Here is a 27,444-nt window from a genome sequence, read left to right as displayed (position 1 = left end):
GCAGATCATGCAGGTGACATTTGCTTTGTGCTTGGGAAGTCCTTCTTGGCAGGTATCTTAGCAGGTATCTGTGATTTGCTAAATCATAGAACCATCATAGAATCCTAGAATGGTTTGGGTTTGAAGGGACCCTAAAGCTCATCAGGATGGCGGCGGGCCCGGTGGTGCTGCTGGGCCTGCGGGATGCCGCTATAGTGGGGCCGTGCCGAGGGAGCGGGCAGGACCCTGCCTGGGCTGCCAGCAAGCTGGGCGGCTCCGCGGTAGGGCTGGGGCCGCGCGGGGCGGGCGGAGGGTGGTGGCGGCGGCGGTGGGGGGGGGGGGTTCGCTGCACGGTGCTCCTCGGAGGGTCCCCAGTGAACGCTCGGCGCCATTCGTTTTCCAGGACTGGGTGCCGCCCGTGCGAGCGGCCGCGCCGCGGTGCGGGGTGTGCGGACAGCTGCTGGCGCAGCTGGTGCAGGTGTACTGCCCGCTGGAGGGGTCTCCCTGCCACCGCCTCGCCAACGTGTTTGCCTGCACCGGGCCCGGCTGCGCGGGAGACGCCCGCAGGTGAGGAAGGGCTCACGGCGGCTTCCTTCGACACGTGCGCAGTCCCCCCGCCGCTGATAAGTGTTACCAGCTTGAATAGTTTGTGCTTTACGTGGTTTTGATTCATCTTCTTCTTCCTTTACACGGCTTGTTAAAGCTGGAAGGTACTGCGCTCCCAGTACTTGCAGACACAAGAAAAGGAAACGCAAGATTACAGTGTAAAACAGGTATAGATAACAACCTGCCTTCTTGGGTTCTGTCGTAGAATCATAGAATAATTAGAGCTGGAAAGAACCTTAAGATCATCAAGTTACAATCCCCCTGCAATGGGCAGGGACACCTCACACTAAACCATGTCACCCAAGGCTCTGTCCAACCTGGCCTTGAACACTGCCAGGGATGGAACATTCGCAGCTTACCTGGGCAACCCATTCCAGTGCCTCATCACCTTTGCAGTAAAGAGCTTCTTCCTTGTATCCAATCTAAACTTCCCCTGTTTATGTTTTAACCCGTTACCCCTTGTCCTATCACTACAGTCCCTAATAAAGAGTCCCTCTCCAGCATCCTTATAAGCCCCCTTCAGATGCTGGATGAGGTCTCCACGTATCCTTTTCTTCTCCACACTGAACAGCCATGACTTCTCAGCCTGTCTTCATACAGGAGGTGCTCCAGTCCCCTGATCATCCTCGTGGCCTCCTCTGGACTTGTTCCAACAGTTCCATGTCCTCTTTATGTTGAGGACACCAGAACTGTACACAATACTCTAGGTGAGGTCTCAGGAGAGCAGAGGAGAGGGGCAGGATCACCTCCTTCAATCTGCTGGTCATGCTCCTTTTGATGCAGCCCAGGATACGGTTAGTTTTCTAGAGCTCACACTGAAGACAGTTCATGTTAAGTTTCTCATTGACCAACACCCCCAAGTCCTTCTCCTCCCGGCTGCTCTGAATTTCTTCTCTGCCCAACCTGTAGCTGTGCCTGGGATTGCTCCGACCCAGGTGTAGGACCTTGCACTTGTCATGGTTAAACTTCATGAGGTTGGCATCAGCCCACTTCACAAGCGTGTCAAGGTCCCTCTGGATGGCATTCCTTCCCTCCAGCGTACCAACCGAACCACACAGCTTGGTGTCAGCAAACTTGCTGAGGGCGCACTCAATCCCACTGTCCATGTCACCGACAAAGATGTTGAACAAGACCGGTCCCAACACTGAACCCATGAGGGACACCACTCGTTACTGGTCTCCAGTCGGACATTGAGCCATTGACCACAACTCTTTGCATGCGGCCATCTTCTCCATTGTTTCAGTGTGCTGTATGAAAATAAGAAATACAGCAGGGTTGGATGAGTTTTGCACCTTATCGATAGTTAAGTGGCTATAACATGTTATATATAGTTGTTTAAGTTACCATACTTAGGATATGTAGTGACAGGATAAGAGGGATGGCTTCAAGGTGAAAAAGGGTGCATTTAGATTAGACATTAGGCAGAAGTTCTTCACTGTGAGGGTGCTGAGGCGCTGGCACAGGGTGCCCAGGGAAGCTGTGGCTGCTCCATCACTGGCAGTGTTAAAGGTCAGGTTGGATGGGGCAGGGAGCAACCTGGTGTAAGGAAGGGCAGGAAGGTGACCCTTCTGTGGCAGGGGGTGGAACTGGATGAGCTTCAGGGTCCCTTCCAACCCAAACCAGTCTGTGACAACCTTTTTTAAGAATCTGTGCTATGTGCCAGTTTGATTCACATATGTGGTTGTGTGGATAATTTGTGGTTATGGAATTTTGACACCATGAGTACTACATGTTATTTACTAGAAGATTAACTTCTTGTTTGTGATCTATGTTAGAGTTGTTTTAAAGTGGAGATGGCAATGCAACTGTATGGTCAAAATTGATAATTAATATTTTAATTGAGCTACCTAAATACTGTTTTTCAACTTTAAATGTTTGGGCTGTGCTGTTTAGGTTTGCGTCTTTAAAATGATTTCTAATTTAAATATATTTTCTAAAAATTATTAGTTCTGATTAATCTGACTCAATTACTGTTAATATACTTCTGGTATTCTTGCTCTTGAAGAGCAGCTGCATGTTGGCCTAAAAAGACTGAAAGAGGAGGATGGCTGTCAAAGTAGTGATGACAGGCAGAAAGTGTTTATTCAGCTGCAGCTTTTGTACTGTAAAATTTTGGTCTGTGGTAAATGAGCTTGTATTGTTGTTGTTCTTATTATTTTCCTCCATATTCTGCCCTTTGAGCTTACCTGTGTTGCAGTAACTGTGCTTCAGCTAAACGTGCCCAAAGTAGCTGTCAGTGGCACTGGCAGCAGCCAAGGTATGGCAATGTGATGTGCAAAGGCCAGGCAAAAAGCTGATGAATTCCTGCTCCGTTTATCTCCTGTGAGATTTTTTTTTTGCCATAACTCATAAACGTATGGGTTTTTTTGCCATGGCTGCAGTACCGGGAAAAGTAAATGTGGGTACACTGTCAAGTATCACTGTGAGGAGAACAGGTGAAATAGCACAAAGCATTAGGTTAAGGTTTTGGTTTTCTTAACTTTTATGAAGCTATATTTGAAGTGCATTAGGGTGGCTGATCTTGACAATGTTCTTTTTACTTTTCCTTTAATCTTCTTTTTTTTTGTTTGTTCTCAGAAACAAGAATCACATTTCACTCCAAAGGATTGGTGTGATGAAGCAGATGACTGGGGAGTCTCTGATGGAGCAGAAACTCCTGCATGTACCTCCCTTCAGCTGCTTGGCTTAAATGAAGCAGTGAGCAGCTCCTTGTCCAGAGAGGTGGAGTGTGCATCCCAGCTCCAACACCTTTGCTTGTCTGAGGCTGTGGATTCAGGTTCCCTGAATACACATTCTCCAGTCAGTGAGAGAATGGTAGTGGAAACATCTGGTTCAGCTCCTGTGTTTCAGCCCTTTTACATTAGTGTTGTGGATGAGGAAGACTACATTGGTTTCCTTGATACAGATCATGCAGACAGGCTATTCAAGGAGTATCAGCAGAGAGAGGGTGTTGATTTGGAGCAGCTGATGTCAGAAAGGTGAGAACAGGTCTGGATTTCACACTGAACTGAAGGGATTCCATGATTTCCTGTCTGATAATTGTAGTTGAAACCCACTTCTTACTAAATCTGAATGCTTTCCGTTTGTAACCATTGGTGTGTAGTACTTAGCTGGAAGAATATGACAATACACCCTGCTGTGTCAGATTTTAAATTGTTCAGAGATGCATCTGCTTCTGAGTGACTGAGCAATTGGAATGTCCTTGGGCTCCAGATAGAGCAATGGACTGTCAATCTCTGAAACCAAACTTTTGTGGTTCAAACAATGTCTTACACTAAATGGCATGAGTTTATATTGTGACATTTGACTTTTTTCTTTTCAAGGCTAAAGCTTTTCTTACATTTCAATCCATTTTTAAGATTTGAATTACTTGGGGATTTTGGCTAGAGACTGGGATGATGGAAAGACTCACAAAGATTTTGTAAAGGTTGTCTGAAGACAGTTTTTGAACATAGTTATTGAAAATATTTCAGTTTTAACTTAGGTGGTCACAGCAAGCACTTGAATCCTTACTGGTTTGATATATAAACATGTGGTGTGACTTATCCTGATTTGTGGGCAACAATGAATTTTTTGGTAACTAAGGCTACTGCCAATTGGAGAATCTACATGGAACGCTTTTTAGTGGTGGTATTCTTGTTGAGTTTTGTTGGCCTTTAATGAACCACAGGACTTTAATTGCATTTAATTCAAAATTTAAAAAGACAACATTGTAATTTAAAAACTTGTGAGAAATTACTAAAAGAAAGATTTTTTGAAGTAGTAAAGAAGTATATGGTAGACTTCAATCTCATGGTAGTTTGAAAGACTATTAGTAATTGTAAGCCACCAGAAGCAGAAGAACTAGAAGCAAGATGTTCACTTGCAACCTTTAACAGGAATTGCCTCTTAATTTAACATGGATGTTTTTTTCTGTGCACTTAGTACAATTTTAATGTGAATCATAGAATCATGGAAACGTTAGGGTTGGAAGGGACCTTAAGATCATCCAGTTCCAACCCCCCTGCCATGGGCAGGGACACCTCCCACTAAGCCATGTCACCCAAGGCTCTGTCCAGCCTGGCCTTGAACACCGCCAGGGATGGAGCATTCACAGCTTCCTTGGGCAACCCATTCCAGTGCCTCACCACCCTCACAGTGAAGAATGTATAGTAACTATTGCTTATTTAAAGCATGCGTATTGTACTGAAAGCCTCAGTGAAAATTTTGTTTCTGTTCCTGCTCTAGTTTTGCCGGTGAAGGTGGCAATGAAAAATATGAGAAGAGTGAAGTCAAAAGCAGGGACCACAGATTCCATAAATTTATGAAAAGAATATCTTTGTGTCCTGAACAGATTCTAAGGTATGCTGATCATCTGGTTGTAGCAGGGAGATACAGATCATAGATACAGATTGTTAGTACCTCAAAATAAACTATTTCATTTGAAATATATATAACTTTTTATTTCCTTATAAGAAAAATTAAAAGGGCTGTTATAATTTATGTGTGGTCAGACTTCAGTCCCTGGTTGGGCTTTTTTGTGCAAAGTGTAAGTAGATGAGAAGCGAATTAAGATCAGAGACCCTGGATCTGGCTGTGGGAGACTTTCTTCAACATAAAATCTGATGAGAACAGACCCAGGCTGTCTTTGAAAACTCCCTGAAATCCACACATAGTGGTTTTCAAGAAGCATTTTTGAGGTGGAAGTGTAATACCCAGTGGTATGCTGTTGTGATAGATTTCCAGGGCAATCTGCTCCTCTGAAATTTTGTAACCTTACTGTAATTGCTAATTGTTTCAGTCCCAAAGATATTGCTGGAGTAAGAGATTACCTGTTTTAAAGCCTGAGTTCTTCTGCAGCTTATTGTGATTACCCCTTAGGATGCTGCATTCTTCAGTTCTTGTAAATCTGTAGCTTTTCCTAGGATAAAAGCAGATTTAAATGCAGAGCAGCTACTTTCTGAAAGGGGAATTAATTCTGAATGGAAGTATAACAGAGAGTTCAAATCATAAATTATTAATGGTAACAGATAACACACATGGTTTTCATAGATCATACCAACTGTTATTTTTTTAACTTCTTTGTTCCAGATAGCCCAGTGCAGCCTATCTGGTCAAGCTGTCCCAGTGCAGTGACAGAACCATTGTTTAGCTAGTTTTCAGAACCAGGTACAACTAACTGGTATCTTCTTGAGGAGGAGGTAAAGTTTGAGGGTCTGTTTACGCAGAGAAGAAATACTAGAAACTTTATGTATCAAAGATCATAAAGAAAATATACTAATGCAGAGTGCAAGTGACGTTTTGAGACAAGTTTTTTTTTTTTCCACAGGATCTGTCACTTTGCAGTATTATGCTCTTTGAGATTTTCGTTCTTCTGAAACATCACCTCTGGTGATCCCTATGACTGTCACTAGTTACAGTCTTTACCTAGCCCTCCCTTTCCCCTTCATGGGTACTGTGAGTATGCCTGTTAGACCCCTGTTGCTCCTAGAGGTTGATCTCTGTTGAGCTTTCAGCTTAGCACAGAATCCTCAGCTTGGCATTCAGTAGAAACTATCTTCAGTCTTGGTTGCCTGTTAGTTGTGGAGCTCTGGTAACTCTTACAAATACAGTATCAGTTCTGTGGCATAACTTAGAGTGGTTTTGAGAGGTATTCTGTGCTGAATAACTGCCACTGGTTAGGATTTCATTTTTCAGGAAAGTATAGTTTGTTTAATTGAGTCAGGTACAGCACATTTTAAAGGTGTCAGTTCAAAGCATTTGTGGTCTTTAAATCTAGCTCTTGCTTAGAGATTTTCGAGGTGTTGGCTTCACAAGTATTTCCCCCTCCTGTCCTGGGTTCAGCAGTAGCAGTCATTTTTCTCCTTCTTGGTAGCTGGTGCAGTGCAGAGTTTTGACTTTCAGCTTGGGAACAGAGCTGATAACAATGATGTTTTGGTTTGGCCAAGGACTTTGTGAGCCTCATGCTCTGCCAGGGAGGAGGGGAAGCCAGGAGGAAGCAGAGACAGGACACCTGACCCAAGCTAGCCAAAGGGGTATTCCATACCACAGCACGTCATGCCCAGGATGTAACTGGGAGTTAGCCGGAAGGGCTGGTGGACTGCGGGGTTGGAGGAGGGATGGGTCGGTGCTTGGTTGGGCTGGGGGGGGCGAGTTACCAGTTGGCTGGTGGTGAGGTGTTGTATTCTCTTCCCTTGTTATTTCCTTTATCATTATTATTATTGGTGGTAGCAGCAGTGATTCGTGTTATACCTTAGTTACTAAACTGTTCTTATCTCAACCCGTGGGAGTTGCATTCTTTTTGATTCTCCTCTCCGTCCCTCCGGGAGTAGGCGGAGGGAAAGAAGGAGGGGGGGAGTGAGTGAACGAGTTACCTGACTGGGTTTAAAACACGACACCTCCCCATCTTTACTCTTTGTTTAATGGTTCGTCTGAAGCTGAGTCAACAATTCTAGCTCCTAATAATGTTTTTTATTACAAGCAAGTTCAGAGGTTTTGGAGAATCCTGAATGCTGTTGCCAAAATGTAAGTTTTCTTCCAAAATTCAGATTAAAAAAAGTATATAATTTTTTCCTTTCTTCTCCTAGATACTCCTGGGGTGGCCAGCCTTTATTCATCACATGTCCTCCAGGCAACTTTACGAGATGTATTCCAGCCTGCAGTAACTGTGGAAGCAACAGAATATTTGAATTTCAACTCATGCCAGCACTGGTCAGCATGCTACAGAGTGATTCAGGTGCTAACCTTTGACTTAGATGAATGAATACTAGAAACAGTCACCTTCTTGGTAAAGTTTATGACTGTAATTTGGATTGTTTCTCAGTAACCATCCACACTGATGTACTTCACTGTGCTCATCTTTGTATATACAATCCTCTCTGTTTCCATTATCGATTTCACTAAGTGAAAGATACAGCTTTGGTTTATGGAGACTCTGTGATTGCAACTTCATCTGCTCACAAATGAACAGCATTGTAGATAACTCCTGACCTGGGGAGTAATTTGTCTTTATTGCCTCTTGAGTGAGGCCTTGAAAAATAAATATTGTCAGGTAAGATTGCAGACACTTAAGGTCTTTGAAAATTCTGTTTGCTTTAAAATCTTTACCGTTAGAAGACTGAATATGAGAAATATTTTTTGAATTGGCAAAGACTGAAGTGAGCAATGAGCAACAGCTCCAATGATACCATTTTGTCCTGGGTTCAGCAGCAGCAGTCATTTTTCCCCTTCTTAGTAGCTGGTGCAGTGCTGTGTTTTTGACTTTCAGCCTGGGAACAATGCTGGTAACACCAATGTTTTCAGTTGCTGCTCAGTAATGTTTACTCTGACCTAGGACTTTCTGAGTCTCATGCTCTGCCAGGGAGGAGGGGAAGCTGGGAGGAAGCAGAGACAGGACACCTGACCCAAACTAGCCAAAGGGGTATTTCATACCACAGCACGTCATGCCCAGTATAAAAACTGGGGGCAGTTACCCAGAAGGGCCACATTGCTGCTCGAGTCAGGCTGGGTATCAGTTGGCAGGTGGTGAGCGGTTGTATTCTCTTCCCTTGTTATTTTCCTTATTGTTGGTGGTAGCAACAGTGTTTTGTGTTATACCTTAGTTACTGGACTGTTCTTGTCTCTCCCCGTGGGGGTCACATTCATTCAATTCTCCTCCCCATTCCTCTGGGAGCTGGGGGAAGAAGAAAGAGGGGGTTGGGGAGTGAGCTAGTGGCTGTGTGGTTACTGGCTGGGCTTAAACCACGACACATTTTTCATACTTTTACATTATGTGCCTTTGTTGCTTTGTTTTTAGGTTTGTCAGTGGAATTTGGAACTGCTCTTGTTTACACATGTGAGAGAAACTGTTGGCCAACAGATCACCACACCCCTCTTGAAGAATTTATATTTGTACAAGAAGACCCAGATCAGAGATTATTTAAATAAATTGTATTTCTCTGCCTAAATGAAAAATCTGGTGATTTGGTTTTGTGGTTTTTTTTTTACTACAGGTGAAGGTGTAATTATGCAAGAGAACTTTCCTCAGAAGTGGTGAAAAATGAAATTGATGTGATGACATTGTGCTTATTTCCACAAATAACTGATTGGACATGCCTTTAAAATGTGGTGAAAGAAACTTGCATACTTTGGTTGCACACAGAAATTGTAGAGATGGTTTCCTGAGTGTAGTTAATGCTTAATGTTTGGGGTGGACAGTAAAGTAGAAAGCATAGCTAACTGTAATGAGGCAACCTGTTAATTCATCAGCCAAACACGATTCGGTTTTTAGAAACTACAAGCAGTGAAGAACTTAATGTAAGCTTGATTTAAAAAAACAGATCTGCTTTGTTTTGACCGCAGATTGTAAACTCGGTGAGTGGTGGCAGGAGCGCTCTTATCACTGAGTCTTCCTATCATGAAACTTTTCTCTATGTTTTGCTGATGAGAGATGAGCTGCATTAGCATGGTGAAATGTGCTCTGACAGGTTGCTTTGAATGGGGAAGAAGTGTTTTTTTGTTGGAGCTTCTTTTCTCTCAGGTACAGTGATGGGGTAGGTACAACACCTGCCTTGTTACTGCAGCCTGGTCCTTGCGGGCTTGTCACGCTGCTTTAGTTCAAAACAGTCTAAAGCCTTCTGTGGAGTTCCCTGTTAGCGTAGGCTGAACTGCAGTATTTTAATTGACTTAACGGAGTAATTTGAGTGTCTTTGAGTGTGAGTTTAAAAAGGGGAGGGGCGAGGGCTAACATGATGGAACGTCTTTGAAAAACTACTTTTTGAAGGAAGGATGCTCACCGTGGGGGGGTACAGGGGACGAGTCAGTCGGGCTAGGCTTGCAGATACACGTCTCGTGCTCGGCCCGGACTGCTGCCCCCGCTCCCCAAGGTGCCAGCCTGCTCTGTTTCCCGGCCACAGCCGGTAGCCCGGGTCCCCGTGGTTCAATCCCTGGCTGTAGCCCTTGAGGACGGACTTCCCTGGAAGTCAGGCAGCCGAGGCAGTCTCCAGCCGAAGCAGGGCCGAGCGACGGCGGTAGGAGCTGGTCTCGAACCGGCGACAAACTCCTCCCCGCCGCAGCCTTCGGGGGCGGTGCACGGAGAGAGCCGAGGCCCTCCTGGCTGGCAGAGGGCGCTGCGGACGAGGCGGGCGGCCGCCGCTCTGGTCTCGCCCGGTCTCGTTGTCCGGAGTGCGGCCCGGCTGGAGAAAGTCGCGCGCCTTGCCCCGCTGCCCGCCGCCGTTGTTCGCCCGCAGTCATGTCGGTGCCGGTGCCGGTGTCGGGCCCCTTGCGCAGCGAGCTGGCGGAGGCAGTAGCACAGGCGCGGCTCCTGGTGGTGGGAGCCGGCGGCATCGGCTGCGAGCTCCTCAAGGACCTGGTGCTCACCGGCTTCAGCAACATCGACGTGGTGCGGACCGGGCTGGGGTCGGGGGCTGGCGTGGGTGAGGGGCCGGCGGGGAGGCCGGGGCGCCGGCGGTTCGGGGGGTAGGGCGGAGGCCGGGGCGGCCGGGGTGGGGTGGGGTGGGGGGGCGCTGTGGCTGCGCTGCCGCTCCCGCCAGCCGCATTGTCTGCGTGTTTTCAAACTGCTCCTGGCCCGCCAAAGCGGCCGGGCGAGGCGAGGACAGGCCCCGCCACAAAGGCGCCGCGGCCTGCGGGCGCCATCCGCGTCCCCGCCTCAGAGCGGCCGGGCCGAGCTGTGCCTGGACTGCCCGGCAGAGCGAGTGTTGCTTCCCCCCGGCGGCCCGTCCGCCGTCCTGGGTCCCGCCGTAGCTCTGCGGAGGAGCGGTTGCGCCTCTCTGGGAGCCCGTAGGTGAACTGTCCCAGGAGACAGCAGTGTGCCATGTTGGCTGCCCCACGAGTGATCTTCAGAGATCCTAATGCCGCCTTCGCTGATGCTGCCAGTAACGGTCCAGTGATGGAAAACTGAATTGGTGGGAGGTGAACTGTATTTTCAGATACCGAGCTGTAAAGCTGTCAGTTTTAGGAGACCGGCCACGACAGCTTCCTGCGATCTGTGCTTTCAGTTTTGCGTCCTGATGCTTATCTCTTAAGTGTGTATAGGAAGGGCAGAATTGAGAGGTGGTAGAGAAGAAGGGGTTGGAGAGAAATATTATTAGCAAACGTCTGATTACCCAGCTTTCAGACCTTTATTAGTAATGTCTTGTTTTATGAAAAGTATATGGTTTTAAGAACTCATGGGAGTACAAAGCCAGGTGGAGCACAGGGCTGTTTCCTTGAATACATATGTTCATGTTTGTGCCTGGCCAGGAGTCACATCTGAGAGTTTTGCATGACAAGTTGTCAGAAGTTTTTACAGTCAGACTTGTTGAGCAAAGCACGCAGAAACAGCTTTTGTCTAAAACTGTATCTGCTCGTAGAGGTGTGCAGCAATTTGCCTTGTTCAGAAAACTAAGGCCTTTCTACTGCAATATTTTAAAACTTGTAGGTTATGCTTAAGTGTAACTCCAGGTTGTCCCTTTGATTTCAGTCTACGCTGACAGCCCATCTGATTTTAGTATTGTACTGGTGAAATAAACATGTGCAAAAAAGTGGAATCCTGTGTGTCCTGGACTGGACTTTTTCTCCTCTTTACTTTTTCCTACCTTGCTGTGTCATTTGTGTACTTCTGCAGCCCATTCTAATAGAAGGAGTGTAATATCTACTGATTTTCCAGTTAGTCATTAGGGATAAATCTCATTGCAGTACACTTATTTTTTTCACTTACTATAGTTTGATTTTTTTGTATTGTTTTTCAAGGCAAGTTGGACTCCATTAACTTAAGTACATGTTGGATCAGGGCCATCTTAATTTAAAAATACATTGGCAATGTTCTATGCAAGACAGTAATGTTTTAATAACGTATGGAGTGGGTGGGCAGAAGATGAGGTGAGAGCAAAAAGAGAATTGGTATACAGAGATGAAATGTGCTATTGGGAGAATAAATTGCTTTTATCAACGTTAATGGTATTGTTGAGGGTTTTCGTTGGTTTTTAAATACTAACAAGCAAGGCCATCTGAAAAAGCTTTATATTTTATAAGTTGTGAATTAAAAAAAAATATTAATACTATTAAAAAAAATCTAGTAGTTTTAAATACCTGACAACTTGCAAATACGTGATTTCATTAAGTATACTTTATGGAAGGCAGTGCCTTTGTCCTCATGAAGAACAAAATCTAATTACTCAAAATCCAGGTCTGAACATGAATATGTATATTCTTATGAAGCTCTGAGGCCCTTCCTTCTGACTTACAAAAATTGGAATAATGTAAAAGCTGTTTTAATAAGAGAACTGTTATATTCTGATTATTCTGAGCTAGACTGAAGCTTCTCGTGAGGCTTAAAGGTGTCGGGTATTCTCTTCGGAGAAAAACTTGCTTTGCTTCTGTTGGCCTTGGTAGTACTGTTCTCAGGTGTGGGTTACATCATTTGTTATCATCTCCAGTTAAACTCCTGAATGCTTTCTTGGTAGTGGAAGTTTTAGCAATGATGCACTTGATCATTACCACTTGAGGTTCTTGGGCTTTCTGGCTTTGGACTAAGCAAGCTTTTTGAGCATGTCTCAGTGAAAGGAAAGGAGGTAGAAATGTGTTTTCACTCAAATACCATTTTCATTTAAAGATGCAAGATCATGGGTAGTTACTAGGATCCTATAAAAATTAAGAGTCTTTATACTACTTTATAATACTTCCCTAAAGCATTTTGTTTTTTCTGTTTACACATATTTAGTGTTTAAATAAAATTCTTTACTATTACAATTCTTAATATATTAAAACTTAGATTTAAAAAATACTCTCTTCAGAAAACAGGCAGTTTAATTTTGGAGCATGAATCTCGCATGCAAAGGGTCTTCACTGAGAAGCGCATGGCATACTTTTTCACTCTTCAGGTTTGGTTAATAAAATTAGAAGTGTATGAGAACACCCTCAGTAGATCATGTTTCAACTCCATGCTGCACACTTGGTCTGATAGTACTCTCCATATAGCTGGAAGCATTACTGTGTTGATTATGTCAACAGTGTGTATGGGAATTGGGGAGAAATATCTCTGAGGCTCCAAAAAATCGTCTCCCATCCTAGTTAAAAATGTTAGGTACAGGAGAGGACTTCTTAAAGGATGGTGGATCAGAGCAACTGTTTAATTAAAGCAAAAGTAGTGGCATCAAAGGTAGGAATAAATCTCAAATTTCTAATTAAATCTTAATTCTCGTGGTGGGAGGTAAACACATTTGAAATTCTGATGCTTATGTGCAGGTATTAATAAATAGAATCATGGCCGTTAGGGGGACTACAGTCATGGCATCCTTTGAGGTTGCACTTCACAGGTGTTCTGTGGTACATGTTCTTACACATCTTGATTGCATGATTGGATTTTGGTGGTTTGTTTGTTTTTTTTTTTTCAAATAGACTTCATAATTTTTTAATATACAATTAAGCAGTTAGCCCTGGTGACAACCAGTAAAGCCTTTTGCTCTGGAGTGTATGTATTAGAACACAGTGCAGCCCTCAGTGAACTGATTCAGTTGCTCAAAGCCATGTTCAGATGTAAAGTAGAAGTACTAATTAGTTTGCTGAATAGCCTTTCTTTGACCTTGGGGAAGCGTGGAACAGAGCCAGTGGAAAGGGTGGTTAGTCCCAAGTTGAGTCTTATGTGACTTGGCTAGACTGACGTCTGCACTGTCCTTTTTGAGTCTGTGCACTGCTCCTTATGAATTCTCACTAACATCTTTATTTTGCAGTAAACAGCAGAAGGTCAGTAACTGATTGTCCTAACTACTGTGCATACCTATCTCAAAATTCACATGTGGTTTTAGTAAGGACTCTTTATTCAGAAAGTTCATTGTATGTAACCCTTAATTTTTGACATATGGCTCCATTGTTAGTAATTATTTAAAATGACTGGATTCATGAAGATGATAGGTGATCACTCGTGCCTCCACAGTTGTTATAGTGCAGATGTAACCCCTGAATGCAGGTCTGAAAAGGAGTTTGTAAAGTTTATGCATTTTGGTCAATCTCATTTGCTTCAAACTCTGTTAATGATTATGTTCCTTTTGTTTCTGTAAAAGTGAAATGGCTGTCTCTTGTGTGTTTATAGATTGATTTGGATACTATTGATGTCAGCAATCTCAACAGGCAGTTTTTGTTTCAAAAGAAACATGTTGGAAGATCAAAATCACAGGTAAGGAAAAAGTCAAAGACCATGTTTCACTGTCTACAAAATAATACTGAGTTTTAGAAACATGTCACAGTTTTGTTTCGATTGTGAAAGGGAAGTGTTGGTTGGTTGGTCTTGACTATCCACAGCATTTCATTATAAAAGTATTTTAGTCTCTTAAGGTAGTCAACTTGATACTCAACTGGTATTAAGTCTATCTTTAGAAGGAAAGAAGAAATAATAAGTGTTTTTTTGTTTGTGTTTATTTCTAGGTTGCCAAGGAAAGCGTGTTACAGTTTTATCCAGAGGCTAATATTATAGCTTACCATGATAGCATCATGAAGTAGGTTTGGTTTTATGCTCTAATTACATATTTTAGTTTATAAGTACTGTGCTATTTAAGTGCTGTGATGGGGTGCTTTAGGATATTTTACACAGCTACCAGAGTAAGAAGAAAAAGCTGTTAGACTACCACAAACCTGAGTGGGAGTGTGGATTTTGAATGAGTTTTGAGTAGTTCTGGTGCTACACTGTAGTCATTTGCTTATATCTATTTCTCATTTTATTAGCAACATTTAGTATATGAATTTCTGCACTGTAAGGCTGTCCTGGTGTTTTGAGCCATTATTAGGTTAAAGTAAATGTGAATGTTGAGTCTGCAATGAAAAAAAAGAAGTCATTTGTCTTAGGTAACTGAGTATTATGTGTGCCCAAAACTGTTAAAATTTAGTCTTTATGATCCATAGCCAGTGACTAGAGTACAGGATTATGTAGATTTTCATTAACTGTTTCCTATGTTTTAATTTGTATTTATTTGGTTTCTTAAAAATTGATACTGTGACATGTTAAGGTTTGAACTCTGATGTTAGTAGTCACTGAAACACTCATTGCATCCTTCTGAAACTGTAAAACCGTTAATCCTGTTTCCTCTTTATTCTCTCATCACGTACGTCTTTAAATCAGAAAAATGCAATGTAAAGGTACTAAAGCATCAAGATTTTAAAATCCTGTGTCTTGGATCCTAAAAGTATGGAGGTACAATGAAAACCAATTGAGCTATCACAGTGTAATGACTTATCAACAGTCTGATGAAATGGTAATTACAGTGTGCACATTTTAGCCTCAGCTGGTGGTTTTTAAGGTCAGTCACCACAGCTCAGCCAATTTACTCATATTACTGTCGGAACAGTATAATCGTTTCTTCATTGACTGTCTGTTTCATTGGTCAAATTAGCACTAATTGCAATAGCTTCCTTCCAGCAGCATAAAATCCATTATTTCATCCAGTTTTAAAATGGGCAGAAGGCAAATGAGGCAGTCAAAGGCTAGCAGTAAGCTCATATTATGTGTAACCTATCACATCAGTCTGCTCTTTGCATGTGTATAGTTTCTACTGTGTCATAATAACCAACAACTTTGATATACCATTCTGAGTATTGTTTTTCTTTTCTGTAGCCCTGACTATAACGTAGAGTTCTTCCGCCAGTTTACGTTGGTTATGAATGCTCTCGATAACAGAGGTGAAGTTTTCACTATGATTTTTATTGGAGATGAAAATAACTGTTGTTCCTATGAATAATCATACACACAGAACTTTAATGTGTTTTACTCTTAGTATTTCTGCAATGTCAGTTAAATAATAAGTATCCTCTTAACCTCTCTGTAGTTTCACTAATACTTGTGTGCTTTACTAGAAACTTGAAAGGGTAGTTAGTGCTTTTACAGGTGTTTAGAAGGTAAACTTTAACTGCTGTGCTGCTGCTTTATAGGAGCTGATGATTATCATATCTACATGTGTAACTTTATTCAGTTGAGTTTGTTATATTTAATACAGTTGATGTATTTTGTGTTAATTGAAAAATAACTGCCAAAAAGGTGTAATAGTGCTTTATGATGAAATAAGGCACTTAAGGATAAATGTTTGCATAGGAGTCTGGTTTGAATTTGGAGAAGTAAAACTTTTTTTTTCTATTTCTCTTTAAAATCTCTTGGTTTGCAGCTGCCCGCAACCATGTGAACAGGATGTGTCTGGCTGCTGATGTTCCTCTTATAGAGAGTGGAACAGCAGGATACCTTGGACAAGTAACAGTTATTAAAAAGGTTAGTTTGTTTATTATTACTGTTGTTGCTTGAAGTTTAAATCATTGGCTATTTTAAACAACAGGGCATTGGGTGTTTTGAGATAGAGTTACAGTGCAGCTGGTAATAGCATATGCTATCAGTAGCCTTCACAGTGTGACACGTAAATATTCTGCTTTTCACCAGGGAGTGACAGAATGTTATGAATGTCATCCCAAACCAACTCAGAAGACTTTTCCAGGCTGCACAATCCGAAATACACCATCAGAACCTATCCACTGCATTGTGTGGGCTAAGTATTTGTTCAAGTAAGTGATTTATTTGAAAACAGGTACTGTGGTTCACTCTTCTGGTTGCTGAACCTACAGACAGAGAAATAAAGTGAACATGCTCTTTTTGGTTTGTTTTGTGTTCAAATGAATATGGATTATAGGGAAAACCTCCAGTTTTTTGGCCTGGGTTTTAGGGTGCGATTTGGGGCTTTTTTAATTTTAATATAAAGATGAAAGGTCAGCTAGTACTTAGACCTTGCTTTAATATCACAGAAAATCTAGTAGTTTGGCACAGTACTGTTTACTTTGTTCTTCACCTGTGTGTGAAGTTAACACATTTTTCAGTTTAATGCATGTATTAACAGATGTAAAGTTTGCTGGGATCTTGGAGGGTTATAGGGAATGCATTCAGTACTGCAATATAAATACAGTGCTAGGTGAACTGTTGAGTGAGTAATACAGAACTGGTTTGCTAAATTAGTTTTTGTATTGGACATTTTGTGTTCCAGTGTTAAGACCATGTGTGATGAATCCCAACAATTTAAAAAGCAGTGTGTGAAATGGTGCTCTGATAGCAAGAATTCTAAAGTGGATATATATATCTCTTAGCAAATATTTCAGTCATAAGATACGATAAAATTCTAGTATGGTGTTATTGTTCTCAATTATTATATAGCCAGTTGTTTGGAGAAGAAGATGCTGATCAAGAAGTCTCTCCTGACAGAGCTGATCCTGAAGCTGCCTGTGAGTGTGAAATAAGCCAAACGGTTCTTGTTTCTATACATCTCTTAAGGTTAGAGAGTTCAGCTACTTTTTTTTTTTTAAGATGATTCCATTTACTGTGCCCTTGAGCAGTAAGAGTTTGGGATGTGCTGACACTACTTTCCCTAACAGATCTTCATGTACATGGTGCATAATTTGGTTCCCTCCTACTGTCGCTTATATTTGAAACAATTTCCATGTTTTTAGTTAACTTGATCCATAGTGCGTACCAGAGGTTTTTGCATGGAGAATATGCAAAAAAAAAAGCAAACCAACATTGCAAAGTAACTACAGCTTAATAGTTTCACCTATCAGAAGTGTGGCCCTTGTGGGCAGCCTAAAACATTATTAAATGATTACTTCAGCTGTCATGAAGACTTTTTAATACAGTGTAAGATGGGTCACTGGCATTCACCAAATTTTCTCAGGTAGTGTGTGTAGAACAGCTGTGAGGAGCACAATCAATATGCTAATCATAAAGCTCCAGTTAACACGTCCGAGTGTTAAGATATGATTTAGATGAATGGGCTTGTATATGTGGGGAGAGTCCTGTTCCCTCTTGTCCTGGGTTCAGCAGTAGCAGTCATTTTCACCTTCTTAGTAGCTGGTGCAGGGCTGTGTTTTTGAATTTCAGCCTTCAAACAACGCTGAGAATGCCAGTGGTTTTAGTTGTTGCTAAGTAATGTTTACTTAGCTTGCCTTTTGAACTGAGAACTGAGTGGTGTTTGTAGTCACTCTATATTTTCCATTCCTAGCTGAGGGGTTGCAAGGAAATAGCAGGATTGTATGTGAGCTCTTCTAGACTGAAACACTTCTGTGTTAATCTGTATAGGAAATATGCCCATTTTGAGTGATGTTTTTATGGCTATTCAGTATTCTTCTATAAGGACAGTAACTGTAGTTAACTGTGCAGGTGCATAAGCATTATTGTTTCTTCTTTTGGATCCTTTGATAGATGAACAGACTTGGGAGAGGAAGCTTAGAGAATTCTCTGAACATCAGATAGTGATCACCCAACAGATTGTTCCTATAGAATGTATAGAATGAAATAACTGAGCCTTTAAAACAGTGGTATATAAAGTTACTCAAAACAGTGGCTTCTGGAATACCTGGAAGGTAGCAGACAATGCCACTTATTTAAACAAAGATACCAGGGCAATTACAGGAGGTCCTCCTGTAGCTGAGCTGTAGTGGGCAAACTGTCCATAGCAATAGTGCTGTTTAGAATCAGTGGAACTGCGTGGTTTATCAGGGGAGAGCCAGTGCAACCTTTGCAAAGGGAATTCATGCCTCGCATGGCTCTGCAGGTCCTTTAAAGGAATCGGGAAGCCTGTGGACAAACGTATCTGGTTTACGGTCTTCTGAATCTGCAGGGGGCACTCAGAAGCTTTTGTGAGGCACCTGAAGGAGCTCTGCAGCCATGGGAAGAAAAAAGGATGGAGATCCTGAGGTGGCTAAACTACTTAAATGATAGAGATACGTGGTGATTAGAGGAGAGTCTCAGATTGGGGATGGGACCAGTGTTGTTCAGCATCCAGGATTAGGCAAAGTCACGATGATAAAGATGAAAACTGACTGTAAAAAGTAGTGGAATGCTGCACAATGACTGGGCAATGTGACATTAGGTAGATTTGGTGCAGATAAATATAAAGTGATGCAAATAATGCATTGGTGAAAAGGGGAAACATGCACAACTTTACATATAAAGGATGGTCTCTGATTTTTCTTATTCAGTCAAGATGTTAATAGACAGTTTTATGAAAACATCAACCTGCTGCTTATTAGGAATCATGATAGCAGTTGCTGGATGTGACTGGGAAAGAAACACAAAATGAAAAGCATCTGTGTGCATGTAATGTTTTTGAATAGAAATAACCAGAACCAAGATAAGATGGATGTTTTTGTGTTGAAGTTCTAACCAAACTGAGACTGGAGACTACTAAAGGAGAATCACTGGACATACATGAAATCACAACATTACGTGGAGAGTATCCGGGAACAATTGTTCACTCTTTCTGCCAATAAAGGAAAGAGGTGACAACAAGTTAAATTAGTGAGTTGCAGTTGCAGACGCAAACAGGAGTAGTCGCACTGTTGTCTAATTCAGCTTTTTTGGCACAGTAAAGCCATTTTATGGTCTGTGCATAAATTTGATTATTGACTCCAGGGGAAGCGTTTGGATGGGAACTTTCCTGTTTTTAATTGAAATATTGGTTCATATTTATTAATAGGGGAGCCAGCAGAAGCAGAAGCCAGAGCAAGAGCATCCAGTGAAGATGGTGAGATTAAACGTGTTTCAACTAAGGAGTGGGCTAAATCAACTGGATATGATCCGGTTAAACTTTTTACTAAGGTATCTTCTTTACCCCCATAAATTTCTTTATTTGAAGTGCATGAGGTGCTGAAAGTTGCCAAACCCCAGTTTGGACACTTAATGCTAGCTATTTATTATGCAGTTATGCTACAACTTCCACCAACTTTGCTGTAATACTGGTCTTTTACAACACTTGTTTGTTTTATGACATTCCATCTGTGTTGTACAGATGGCTTCAGCAGCTTGTCTGTACTGTACAGAAACACTGCATTCACATTCCTTTTAATATGAAAAGGTAAACCTGAGTTCTGTAGGAATTTCACTGGGTATAATCAAACAATCTGAGGACCTAAAATCTATCAGTCATCTGTGTATAATCAGACTCCGGCATGAGAAATACAAACCGGTTTAAGAGTCTTCCTTCCAAATAGTTGCTGAAAGTGGATAAATAGAGGAAATTTGTATAGAATGTAATGTTGATAGTTAGTAATAACTTTACTTTGGAAACACGTTGGCAGATAGTTAGCAATTACTTTGGAAACACATTGGCATGTAGGTAAGAATATGTTGGAGAGCTACAAATAGCTGTAGTGTTGGCTTCAGCGGGCAAATGAACCCACTGCATGTTTGGATTATTGTTTCTTGATTTTTACTTTCTTCCTTCTCAGATTAATCAGAGCTACATCTGCTTTATGTAATAAGTTTTAGAGGATGAGGAATATGAAATTTTTCAAATCTGTTTTTATTTATGTGTTTGAAAATATTTTCAAGGACAAAAGCAAGATCTCATAAATATCATACTGATTTTTCAATTTCACATCAGATATAAAAATAAAGTATGCCCTTTTTTTTTACCTTTCATTTTGATGTGTTTTGTTTTTTTTTGTTTTAATGTTTCCTAGCTTTTCAAAGATGACATTAGGTACCTGCTGACAATGGATAAACTGTGGAGGAAAAGAAAACCTCCAGTACCACTGGACTGGGCTGAGGTACAAAGTCAAGGTAATTATCCCTCCTCCCACTGTTTATTTGTAAGGCATACTTGCTGTTTATTAAGGCATCTCTGTGATACTTAATTTTCTCAGTGCCACAGTTGAGTACTGGAAAATCATCTTAATTCTTTGCAATTACGGAAGATTTAAAATTTTTCTCTATATAGAAAACATTTTCTTTCTAAAACTGTTTTGCAGTTGTTATTTTAGATATTTCGTATTGGCTGTAGAAAATTCACATTTCACAAAATTATGTATCAGCTTATTCTAGGAGCACTGATGTATTTATCTCTGAAAGCTGAGTTTTGCTGAAAATTTACATTTGCTGTAATTCGTTCATGTGTAGGCAATTGGTACAAATGTAGTTGCAGTTTTAAATGGAGATTTGTTGTAAAATGTTTGGGCTGCTATAATTTAGGGATATTCTTCAATTTAGAAAAGACATAATTTTGCTGAAATTGGAAAATGCTTGGCTCTTTGAGAGAACTTCTGTGAGATTTTTAAGTCTTCCTGATCTTACTTTTTTTTTCCTTTTCCCAAAGAGAAAAACACATCTGATCTACAAAATGAGTCTTCTGCAGTCTTAAAGGATCAGCAGGTTCTCGATGTCAAGAGCTATGCACACTTATTTTCAAAGAGTGTTGAAACCCTGAGACTTCACCTGGCTGAGAAGGGTGATGGAGCAGAGCTTATATGGGATAAAGTTAGTCTGCCAAATACATAAGAACCAGTTATAGTCTACATGTATAGTACAAATATTAATTATACTCAGTTTCATTCCAAAAGAGTACTCTGGTACTAGTTAGAACAATGTCTGGCACCTCACTGAAAGCACTTTGCATATGTAAACAAATACAAACTTTAAACACTGTGTTTTGTAACTTGCTGAGCGTAAGGATTAACTGTGATGTAAAATAATTCACCAACTTCAGAAAGCACAAATTCAGAAGTACTTGTCATATTTTGATTTTGAAAATATTTTAATAATGCAACTTCACTTTTTGCTTTTTAGCTTTCTCTAAAACATGCTTATAAACAGTGAGTTGTAGTCAGAGTTCTACTGAGTTGTACCTTCTAATTATCTCTGATGATAGGTGTCTGATATGAGTTTCACTGAAGAAGAAAAGAATTTTCTCTATTAGCGCCACAGGGTAATCCTCATGCAGTCATTGTCATTTAGCATAAGAAAAAAAAGTAGTCCATAAATACAGGAGGGACAAAATAATAAAATAATATTACAACAGACAGTAAAAATACTTCTTTCTGAAACACCCATTTTTGAAACTGAGCGTAAAACATTGTAAGATTTAGGATTTGGGTATTTTTTTTGAACATGCAAGGCATTTTATTGGTTCTAATATGCTACTGAAATAGTAAGTACAATTGCTAAATGTGCATTTCAAGTATCACTTCTCTGACTAAACATGGCATCTGAAAGAGGAAGTATATTGCCTTTGGAATGGAATACTGCACAGACTTTTTTTTAAGGTTTTAGGAAATGCATGCTGCAAGTTTTTTCCAGTGACTAATGTGATTTTTAAATACTTAATGTATTAACTTCTTGTCAAGGATGATCCTTCTGCGCTGGATTTTGTCACTTCTGCTGCGAACCTCAGGATGCATGTTTTCAGTATGAATATGAAGAGCAGATTTGATATCAAGTGTAAGGATAAAATACAGCACTGTTTTATTTAAATAATAATTTAAACTTTTCATTTACTGTTAAAAACCTTGCATACTCTTGCTTATTTTGCAGCAATGGCAGGAAATATTATCCCAGCTATAGCTACTACTAATGCGGTAATAGCTGGTCTCATAGTGCTGGAGGGTTTGAAGATTTTGTCAGGAAAAATAGATCAGTGTAGAACGGTAAGTAGGAATGAGATACTTTTACTTTCTTGTTATTTATTACTTGTTTAGAAGTCACAATCTGCTTTGACTATTCTGTAGTTTTACTGTCTCTCAGTTGTTGCTTCAGTAGATTCTGAATGTGCTGGGAACTTTCAATCACAATGAAACAAAGAAGTAGAAGCCTTAAGGAACATTAAATTCCTCTGAGTTAATAAAAATCATTTGCTGAATAGGATAGAGAACCAGACTGACATCATTTGAAATATCGTTGTTTCCTCTTAATTTGGCAGCAGCTGGTCAGTCAGCACAGGTGTTCCTGTGGACTGGCTGTAATACATACTTTTTCCTGTTCAGCAGGCATGTCAAGAAGAATGAGGGAACAGAACAACCTGTGAGACTAAAAGAATAAATCTGTAGGAAAACAGGTTTTATGACTGCTGTTACTTACAGAATAACTTGTTTTGTTCTTTTCTGTCCTCAAGATTTTTCTGAACAAGCAGCCAAATCCCAGAAAGAAGCTATTGGTTCCTTGTGCTTTGGATCCTCCAAATCCCAACTGTTATGTATGTGCAAGTAAGCCAGAAGTGACTGTGAAACTTAATGTACACAAAGTTACTGTGTTAATGCTCCAGGATAAGGTAAATCTTGAGTATCAGCTACAACTTTTGTTATTATTCTAATACTGTAAATTAGTAAAGTTAGGGTTTTGCTCTGTGTATTTTGACTGAACACCAACTTTTATATTTGCTTTACATTTTGCATTTCTCTGAGCAACAAGACGACCTAGATTAGCCAGTCTGCTTCTTACCCATGTGTACTCTTGTATCTTGTGAAAGAATGTTTGTATTTTATGACTTTGGTTGTTTAAAAGCCTGTTTGTATTTAACAACAAAAAATGAATTTGTATTTCAGTTGTTCAGTAGCCACAATACAGCTGTATAGTCACAGTTGATGTGTTTCTGCCATTTTATGAAGTGTTCTAAATTTTTTTCAGCATATCTAAACCTGTAGATTTCAGACAGCAAAAAATATCATTCTTTTGTTCATGGAAATTTAAAAGAAAAAAGGAAAAAAAAAGTATAGGCATTATAGTTTTTCAGCAGATGTCTGAAAATGAACCAGGATAAGAAAAGCAATATAATTCAAGGTTCTTTTTTGTAAGTGTTTTTAAGTCCAATCTTAATTAAATAATCACCTACATCTTTTCAGATAGTGAAAGAAAAATTTGCTATGGTAGCACCAGATGTACAAATAGATGATGGAAAAGGAACTATTCTTATCTCTTCAGAAGAAGGAGAAACAGAAGGTATGCATACTGAAGCCTTTTAGGTAAGGGTAGATGCAAACTAGGAAGAAATCAAGATATGCAGAATGGAAGTATAGCAAATGTTCTAGGGTTCATCCTATAGGCTAATGTTTGAAGAGAGCTGGATTGTAAGTATTTAAGTGCCTCAAAAATAGCTACTGGTATCATCTACAAGCTTGCATGTCCAGCTCAGTTTTCCTATTTAAAGTACTTTTCACCTGAAGTGTCAGGATTCCTTTCAAGAGTAGGTATTCACCTATGAAAGTGCATCAGTCATTTTCCTCTCTTCACAAGGCTGCTTCATTTTCTTGTTCTTAGATTGTGGTCATTTTAATGATGCTTGAAAGCACTGTTGTAATACAAATATTCTCTCCAAAATGTTTCTAAATGTAATAATAGTGAAGTGCTTGAACATGATGCACGAGGGGTAAATACATCAAACATAAGCAGTTTTCGCTCCTGATGGCTATCTTTAAATATAGCTAATAAATGTTAATCTTACGTTTCTACATAGAAGTTCTGGAGTAGTCATTTCATCATACTTACTCAGGTGTAAAGGATCTTTACATAAATAGCTGTATACACTACAACTGTACGTACTGCAGGTTTTCACTTTTTTTGTAGCAAATAACCACAGGAAATTATCAGACTTTGGAATTCGAAACGGCACTCGACTGCAAGCCGATGATTTCCTCCAGGACTATACACTGTTAATTAATGTGCTTCACAGGTAAGGATGCTGAAATAATTATTTTTGTATATAGAACAGTTCCACAGGGAATTTCCAATTAATGAATTTTAAATTAATGAATAAAGCTCAAAGATTAAGTTGTAGACAGAAAGTAAAGAGGTAAAAGAGGAATTGTTATTTTTTAATGAATTTATAAAGTTTAGGGTGTTTGGGTTTTTGTGGATTTTTTTTTTTTTTTCGTTTTGGGGGAGTGGGGTGTTGGTTTTCTTGGTTGTTTGGGGATTTTTTCCAAGAGTAATTGGAAAATGTCTTTTGAATAATTTGTCATTGCACAGCATAAAAATACAGTGCAGAAAACAAATTTACTTTTGAGGCAGCCAGCAAATGAGAAACTGCTGTTAAAGTCTTTTAGAAGGCAGAAAGCCACCCAGGCTACTGAGGTAGTAAATCCCATGTTTGACTACCTGTGTTCAGATACAGCAATGCAAATAGAAGTCACTTTGAAATAATTGGTGTGTGTATTTAACCCTGGACAAGTAACATACATTTTTGTACAGTAATTTTACACACTGCACTTTGAGTGAGAACAGGAACATGACATTGAGGAAGAAAGGTAAGCTCAGGTAATGCTTTTAAGTCATGTCACTGGGTGGAACAGTGTTTATGAATAGCTAAAGCATAAACAGATTTTCCTCTTTTTTAATGTGCTTTTCTTGTTTTGTCACAGTTGCAGGGTGCTCTAACACTGTAATGACATACATGCTTTGTTAAAAAGACAGGATTTTTTTATTTTCACCTAGTTGTTTAAAAGCATATGTATTCTTCTACAGTGAAGACCTAGAAAAAGATGTAGAATTTGAAGTTGTTGGTGATACCCCTGAAAAAGTTGGCCCTAAACCATCAGAACCAGCATCCAAGAACATTACCAATGGGAGTGATGATGGAGCACAGCCCTCAACATCAACAGGTAAGTAACAGTAATAAATATGAAATAAAAAAAAGTCTTTCAGTAAAGTAGTCCAATTAAAATGGTTGTCTTCAATTTTATGACTTTGCCAGCATGAAGTAAGAGGCATTTAAATTGCCTTAGTGTATAAATATAATATTAAATAGAAAAATGCACATTTACAATTGCTAAAAAATGCACATTTAAGATTGTTACAAAGGTTTACAGTACATACAACCTGAAATTATATTATATTTAACTTGCAAGGGTTTAGTGGGGTGTCATCTTAAATGCATCATTTTGCACAGTGTTTTAAATCACGTTAGACCCATTCTATCTGATGGTCATGCTATTGCTTGGCCAAGAAGTATCAACCAAATTTATCACTTTCTCCTAGCAGATTAAAAATTACTTTGTGGAAGTCTTTGATCATGTTTTATTTTGTTAATTTAAAAGATCTCTTTATTATCTGCTTCCAAAATAATTCTTTTTCACTTGTCAAGCAAAGCATGGCAAGAAAATAGTATTTCCTATTCAGGAAGAAGTACCATCACCTTCCTAATGTAGAGGATATGAACATACTCAAAGTAGGTTAAGTTAAATCAATATCAGATGCTTCAGCACTGAAGGCTCATGTTCTGGAAACATCATAGTGTTCTATAGGGGTAGTGTATGAATCTGAATACTTGTGACATATATGTTAGATATCTCTTAGTTCTGTTTTACATTTTTCAGAATACTCTTGCAGTTAAATGACAATAATAAAGAATGCTTCAAGCTGTATTTGTTGTATTAGGGACATTTTTATGTATGAAATTTGGGTTGAGAGTATGCTGTCTTTACAGTATCCACTTGAATTAAAAACATACATTTTGCAGCTCCAGATCAAGATGATGTATTGATTGTTGATTCTGAAGATGAAGGTACTTCAAGCAATGTTGATGATGATATGGAAAACAAAACCCTCAAGAGAAAACTAGAAGATAAAGAGTGTGTCAGTACAAAGAGAGTGCGTACTGAGCAGACAGAAGAGCAAGATGAAATTATAGCATTAGACTGAACATGCAAATGCCCCTTGACAAAATGATTCAGATAATGTAATACAGTAACAGCATATTATGTTGGGATGTGAAAGATGCACAGAACTAGACTAAAACCTTTGTTCCAAGTGAATACCAAAACACTGACTTAAATAATTTGTATCTGTTTCTCTTAATGATAAAGGTCTCTTCTCAATAGACTCAGAAGATTTTCTGTATGAATTCCATATATTAAATGTAGTAGAAACATAGTTTATAAATACTTACAGATAATTATTTGCTTAAACAGTCATAAAAAAAAGCATGTTACTATGTGTAAATACCGTTTAGGTATAATTCAATAGGACGAAAAAACCCTACCATTATTTAGTAAAGGGTAATGATCTGATGTCCAGATGTTGAGTACTTTCATTTTTTTATCTTTGTTTGTTTTCTTGAAGGAAAAACAGGTTTAGCCTAGTCCTAAACATTTTTCACACCCTGAACAAGTGAAGAAAAAAATTCAATAAAAGAGATTAGTGCCATGTTCTAACAGCAGTTTTGAACTTCAGCTGGAACTATGTACATTACTGTAAAACTGTTAATTTACTCAAGTTTTTCAGCTCGTACTGCCTGGTATGTCAATGTAAGAAGCAAATTTTTGTGTATTGTTACAGTTTCAGGTTATTTATATTTGATGTTTTGTAAACTCAGATACTACTACTATACTGTACATCTGATGGACCAAATAAATGACATCTGAAATACTTGCTATATTTGCTTGCACTTACGGGATTTTACAATGTATAGCCTTCAAAAGTTACTGTATTATTTTCATTTTTCTAAACATAACCTAGTAGTACAGAACTTAAGCTTCACTTGTTTGAGGTGAAAGGGGATTTTTTTTAATAAAACTTTTGTGAATGGTTCTGTTCTTGGACAATCAGTTATTGGCCTCTTCAGTTGGAGCATTTGCACCACCACACGCATGCTTTGCCACCTCATGCCTTCAGAAAGAAGAAAGCATCAGTCTGTTGTACTTCGCATCTTGCGCACAGGACAAAAGTGCAGTGTTGAATCGGTGTCTTAAAACCAGCTGCATTCATCTAACTATTTTGGTAGCTCTCAAAACCATCAGTGTTGATCTTTAGAACACGTTTATCAGCCTTTGCTTGTCACTGCACTAAAATTGTTTTCCAGCTTTGTGTTAGTGAACCAAAACTGCTACTATTTATATGTAGGTATGCCGAATTAGCCTTTCAGTGCAGAGGAAAGGATTGGACAAGATTTATTCTGTTACAATTTGCAAACTGAATTTTGAACAAGATGTTAACTGTGTAGAAGCAGAAGGTAAAAACTAACTTTTGAGTTAGTTGCTTCTTGGACAGCATGCGTGAAGGCCAAGAGGTAAAGATGTAAATTAGAGGCATTACAGAAAGGATTTTTAATGCTGTGGTGAGAAGCTTTTATAGTTCCTTGCTATGAACAGCTGATGCACTAGAATTTAATATGTCTAGTTACA

The 27,444-nt window shown here is 39.7% G+C and overlaps 2 protein-coding genes across 2 annotated transcripts; both read left to right on the top strand.

The window, feature by feature from the left end:
- The first annotated feature begins 146 nt into the window (after positions 1-146).
- On the top strand, positions 147-8,524 carry PDCD2L (programmed cell death 2 like). The gene is made up of 7 exons (XM_057400208.1): positions 147-260; positions 383-546; positions 683-752; positions 3,163-3,563; positions 4,813-4,926; positions 7,152-7,300; positions 8,360-8,524. Exons 1-7 carry the CDS (start codon positions 147-149, stop codon positions 8,488-8,490), a joined length of 1,143 nt encoding a protein of 380 aa, XP_057256191.1. The 3' UTR covers positions 8,491-8,524.
- A 1,235-nt stretch (positions 8,525-9,759) lies between these two features.
- On the top strand, positions 9,760-26,851 carry UBA2 (ubiquitin like modifier activating enzyme 2). Its single transcript, XM_057400207.1, has 17 exons — positions 9,760-9,943; positions 13,631-13,714; positions 13,963-14,033; positions 15,146-15,210; positions 15,690-15,790; positions 15,956-16,077; positions 16,718-16,785; positions 19,035-19,156; positions 20,020-20,119; positions 20,652-20,812; positions 21,679-21,772; positions 21,866-21,978; positions 22,443-22,598; positions 23,170-23,266; positions 23,891-23,996; positions 24,788-24,924; positions 25,782-26,851. The coding sequence occupies exons 1-17, from the start codon at positions 9,794-9,796 to the stop codon at positions 25,961-25,963; spliced, it is 1,929 nt and encodes a 642-aa protein (XP_057256190.1). The 5' UTR covers positions 9,760-9,793; the 3' UTR covers positions 25,964-26,851.
- The last annotated feature ends 593 nt before the right edge of the window (positions 26,852-27,444 follow it).

The sequence above is a fragment of the Pezoporus wallicus genome, unplaced genomic scaffold (genome assembly GCF_028554395.1).
Source record: "Pezoporus wallicus isolate ANWC-B61680 ecotype Strahan unplaced genomic scaffold, APGP_CSIRO_Pwel_v1 contig_447, whole genome shotgun sequence".
Classification (NCBI taxonomy): domain Eukaryota; kingdom Metazoa; phylum Chordata; class Aves; order Psittaciformes; family Psittacidae; genus Pezoporus; species Pezoporus wallicus.
This window is presented reverse-complemented; position numbering and strand designations above follow the sequence as displayed.

What these genes read in the sequence shown, in the direction of transcription:
- UBA2 (XM_057400207.1), top strand. Translation starts at nt 9,794, where the DNA reads ATGTCGGTGCCGGTGCCGGTGTCGGGCCCCTTGCGCAGCGAGCTGGCG. An exon ending in TTGGAAGATCAAAATCACAG is followed by an intron (nt 13,715 to 13,962) that starts GTAAGGAAAAAG and finishes GTTTATTTCTAG; the next exon opens with GTTGCCAAGGAAAGCGTGTT. An exon ending in AGCTGATCCTGAAGCTGCCT is followed by an intron (nt 16,786 to 19,034) that starts GTGAGTGTGAAA and finishes ATTTATTAATAG; the next exon opens with GGGAGCCAGCAGAAGCAGAA.
- PDCD2L (XM_057400208.1), top strand. Translation starts at nt 147, where the DNA reads ATGGCGGCGGGCCCGGTGGTGCTGCTGGGCCTGCGGGATGCCGCTATA. An exon ending in GCAAGCTGGGCGGCTCCGCG is followed by an intron (nt 261 to 382) that starts GTAGGGCTGGGG and finishes TTCGTTTTCCAG; the next exon opens with GACTGGGTGCCGCCCGTGCG. An exon ending in TGCGCGGGAGACGCCCGCAG is followed by an intron (nt 547 to 682) that starts GTGAGGAAGGGC and finishes GGCTTGTTAAAG; the next exon opens with CTGGAAGGTACTGCGCTCCC.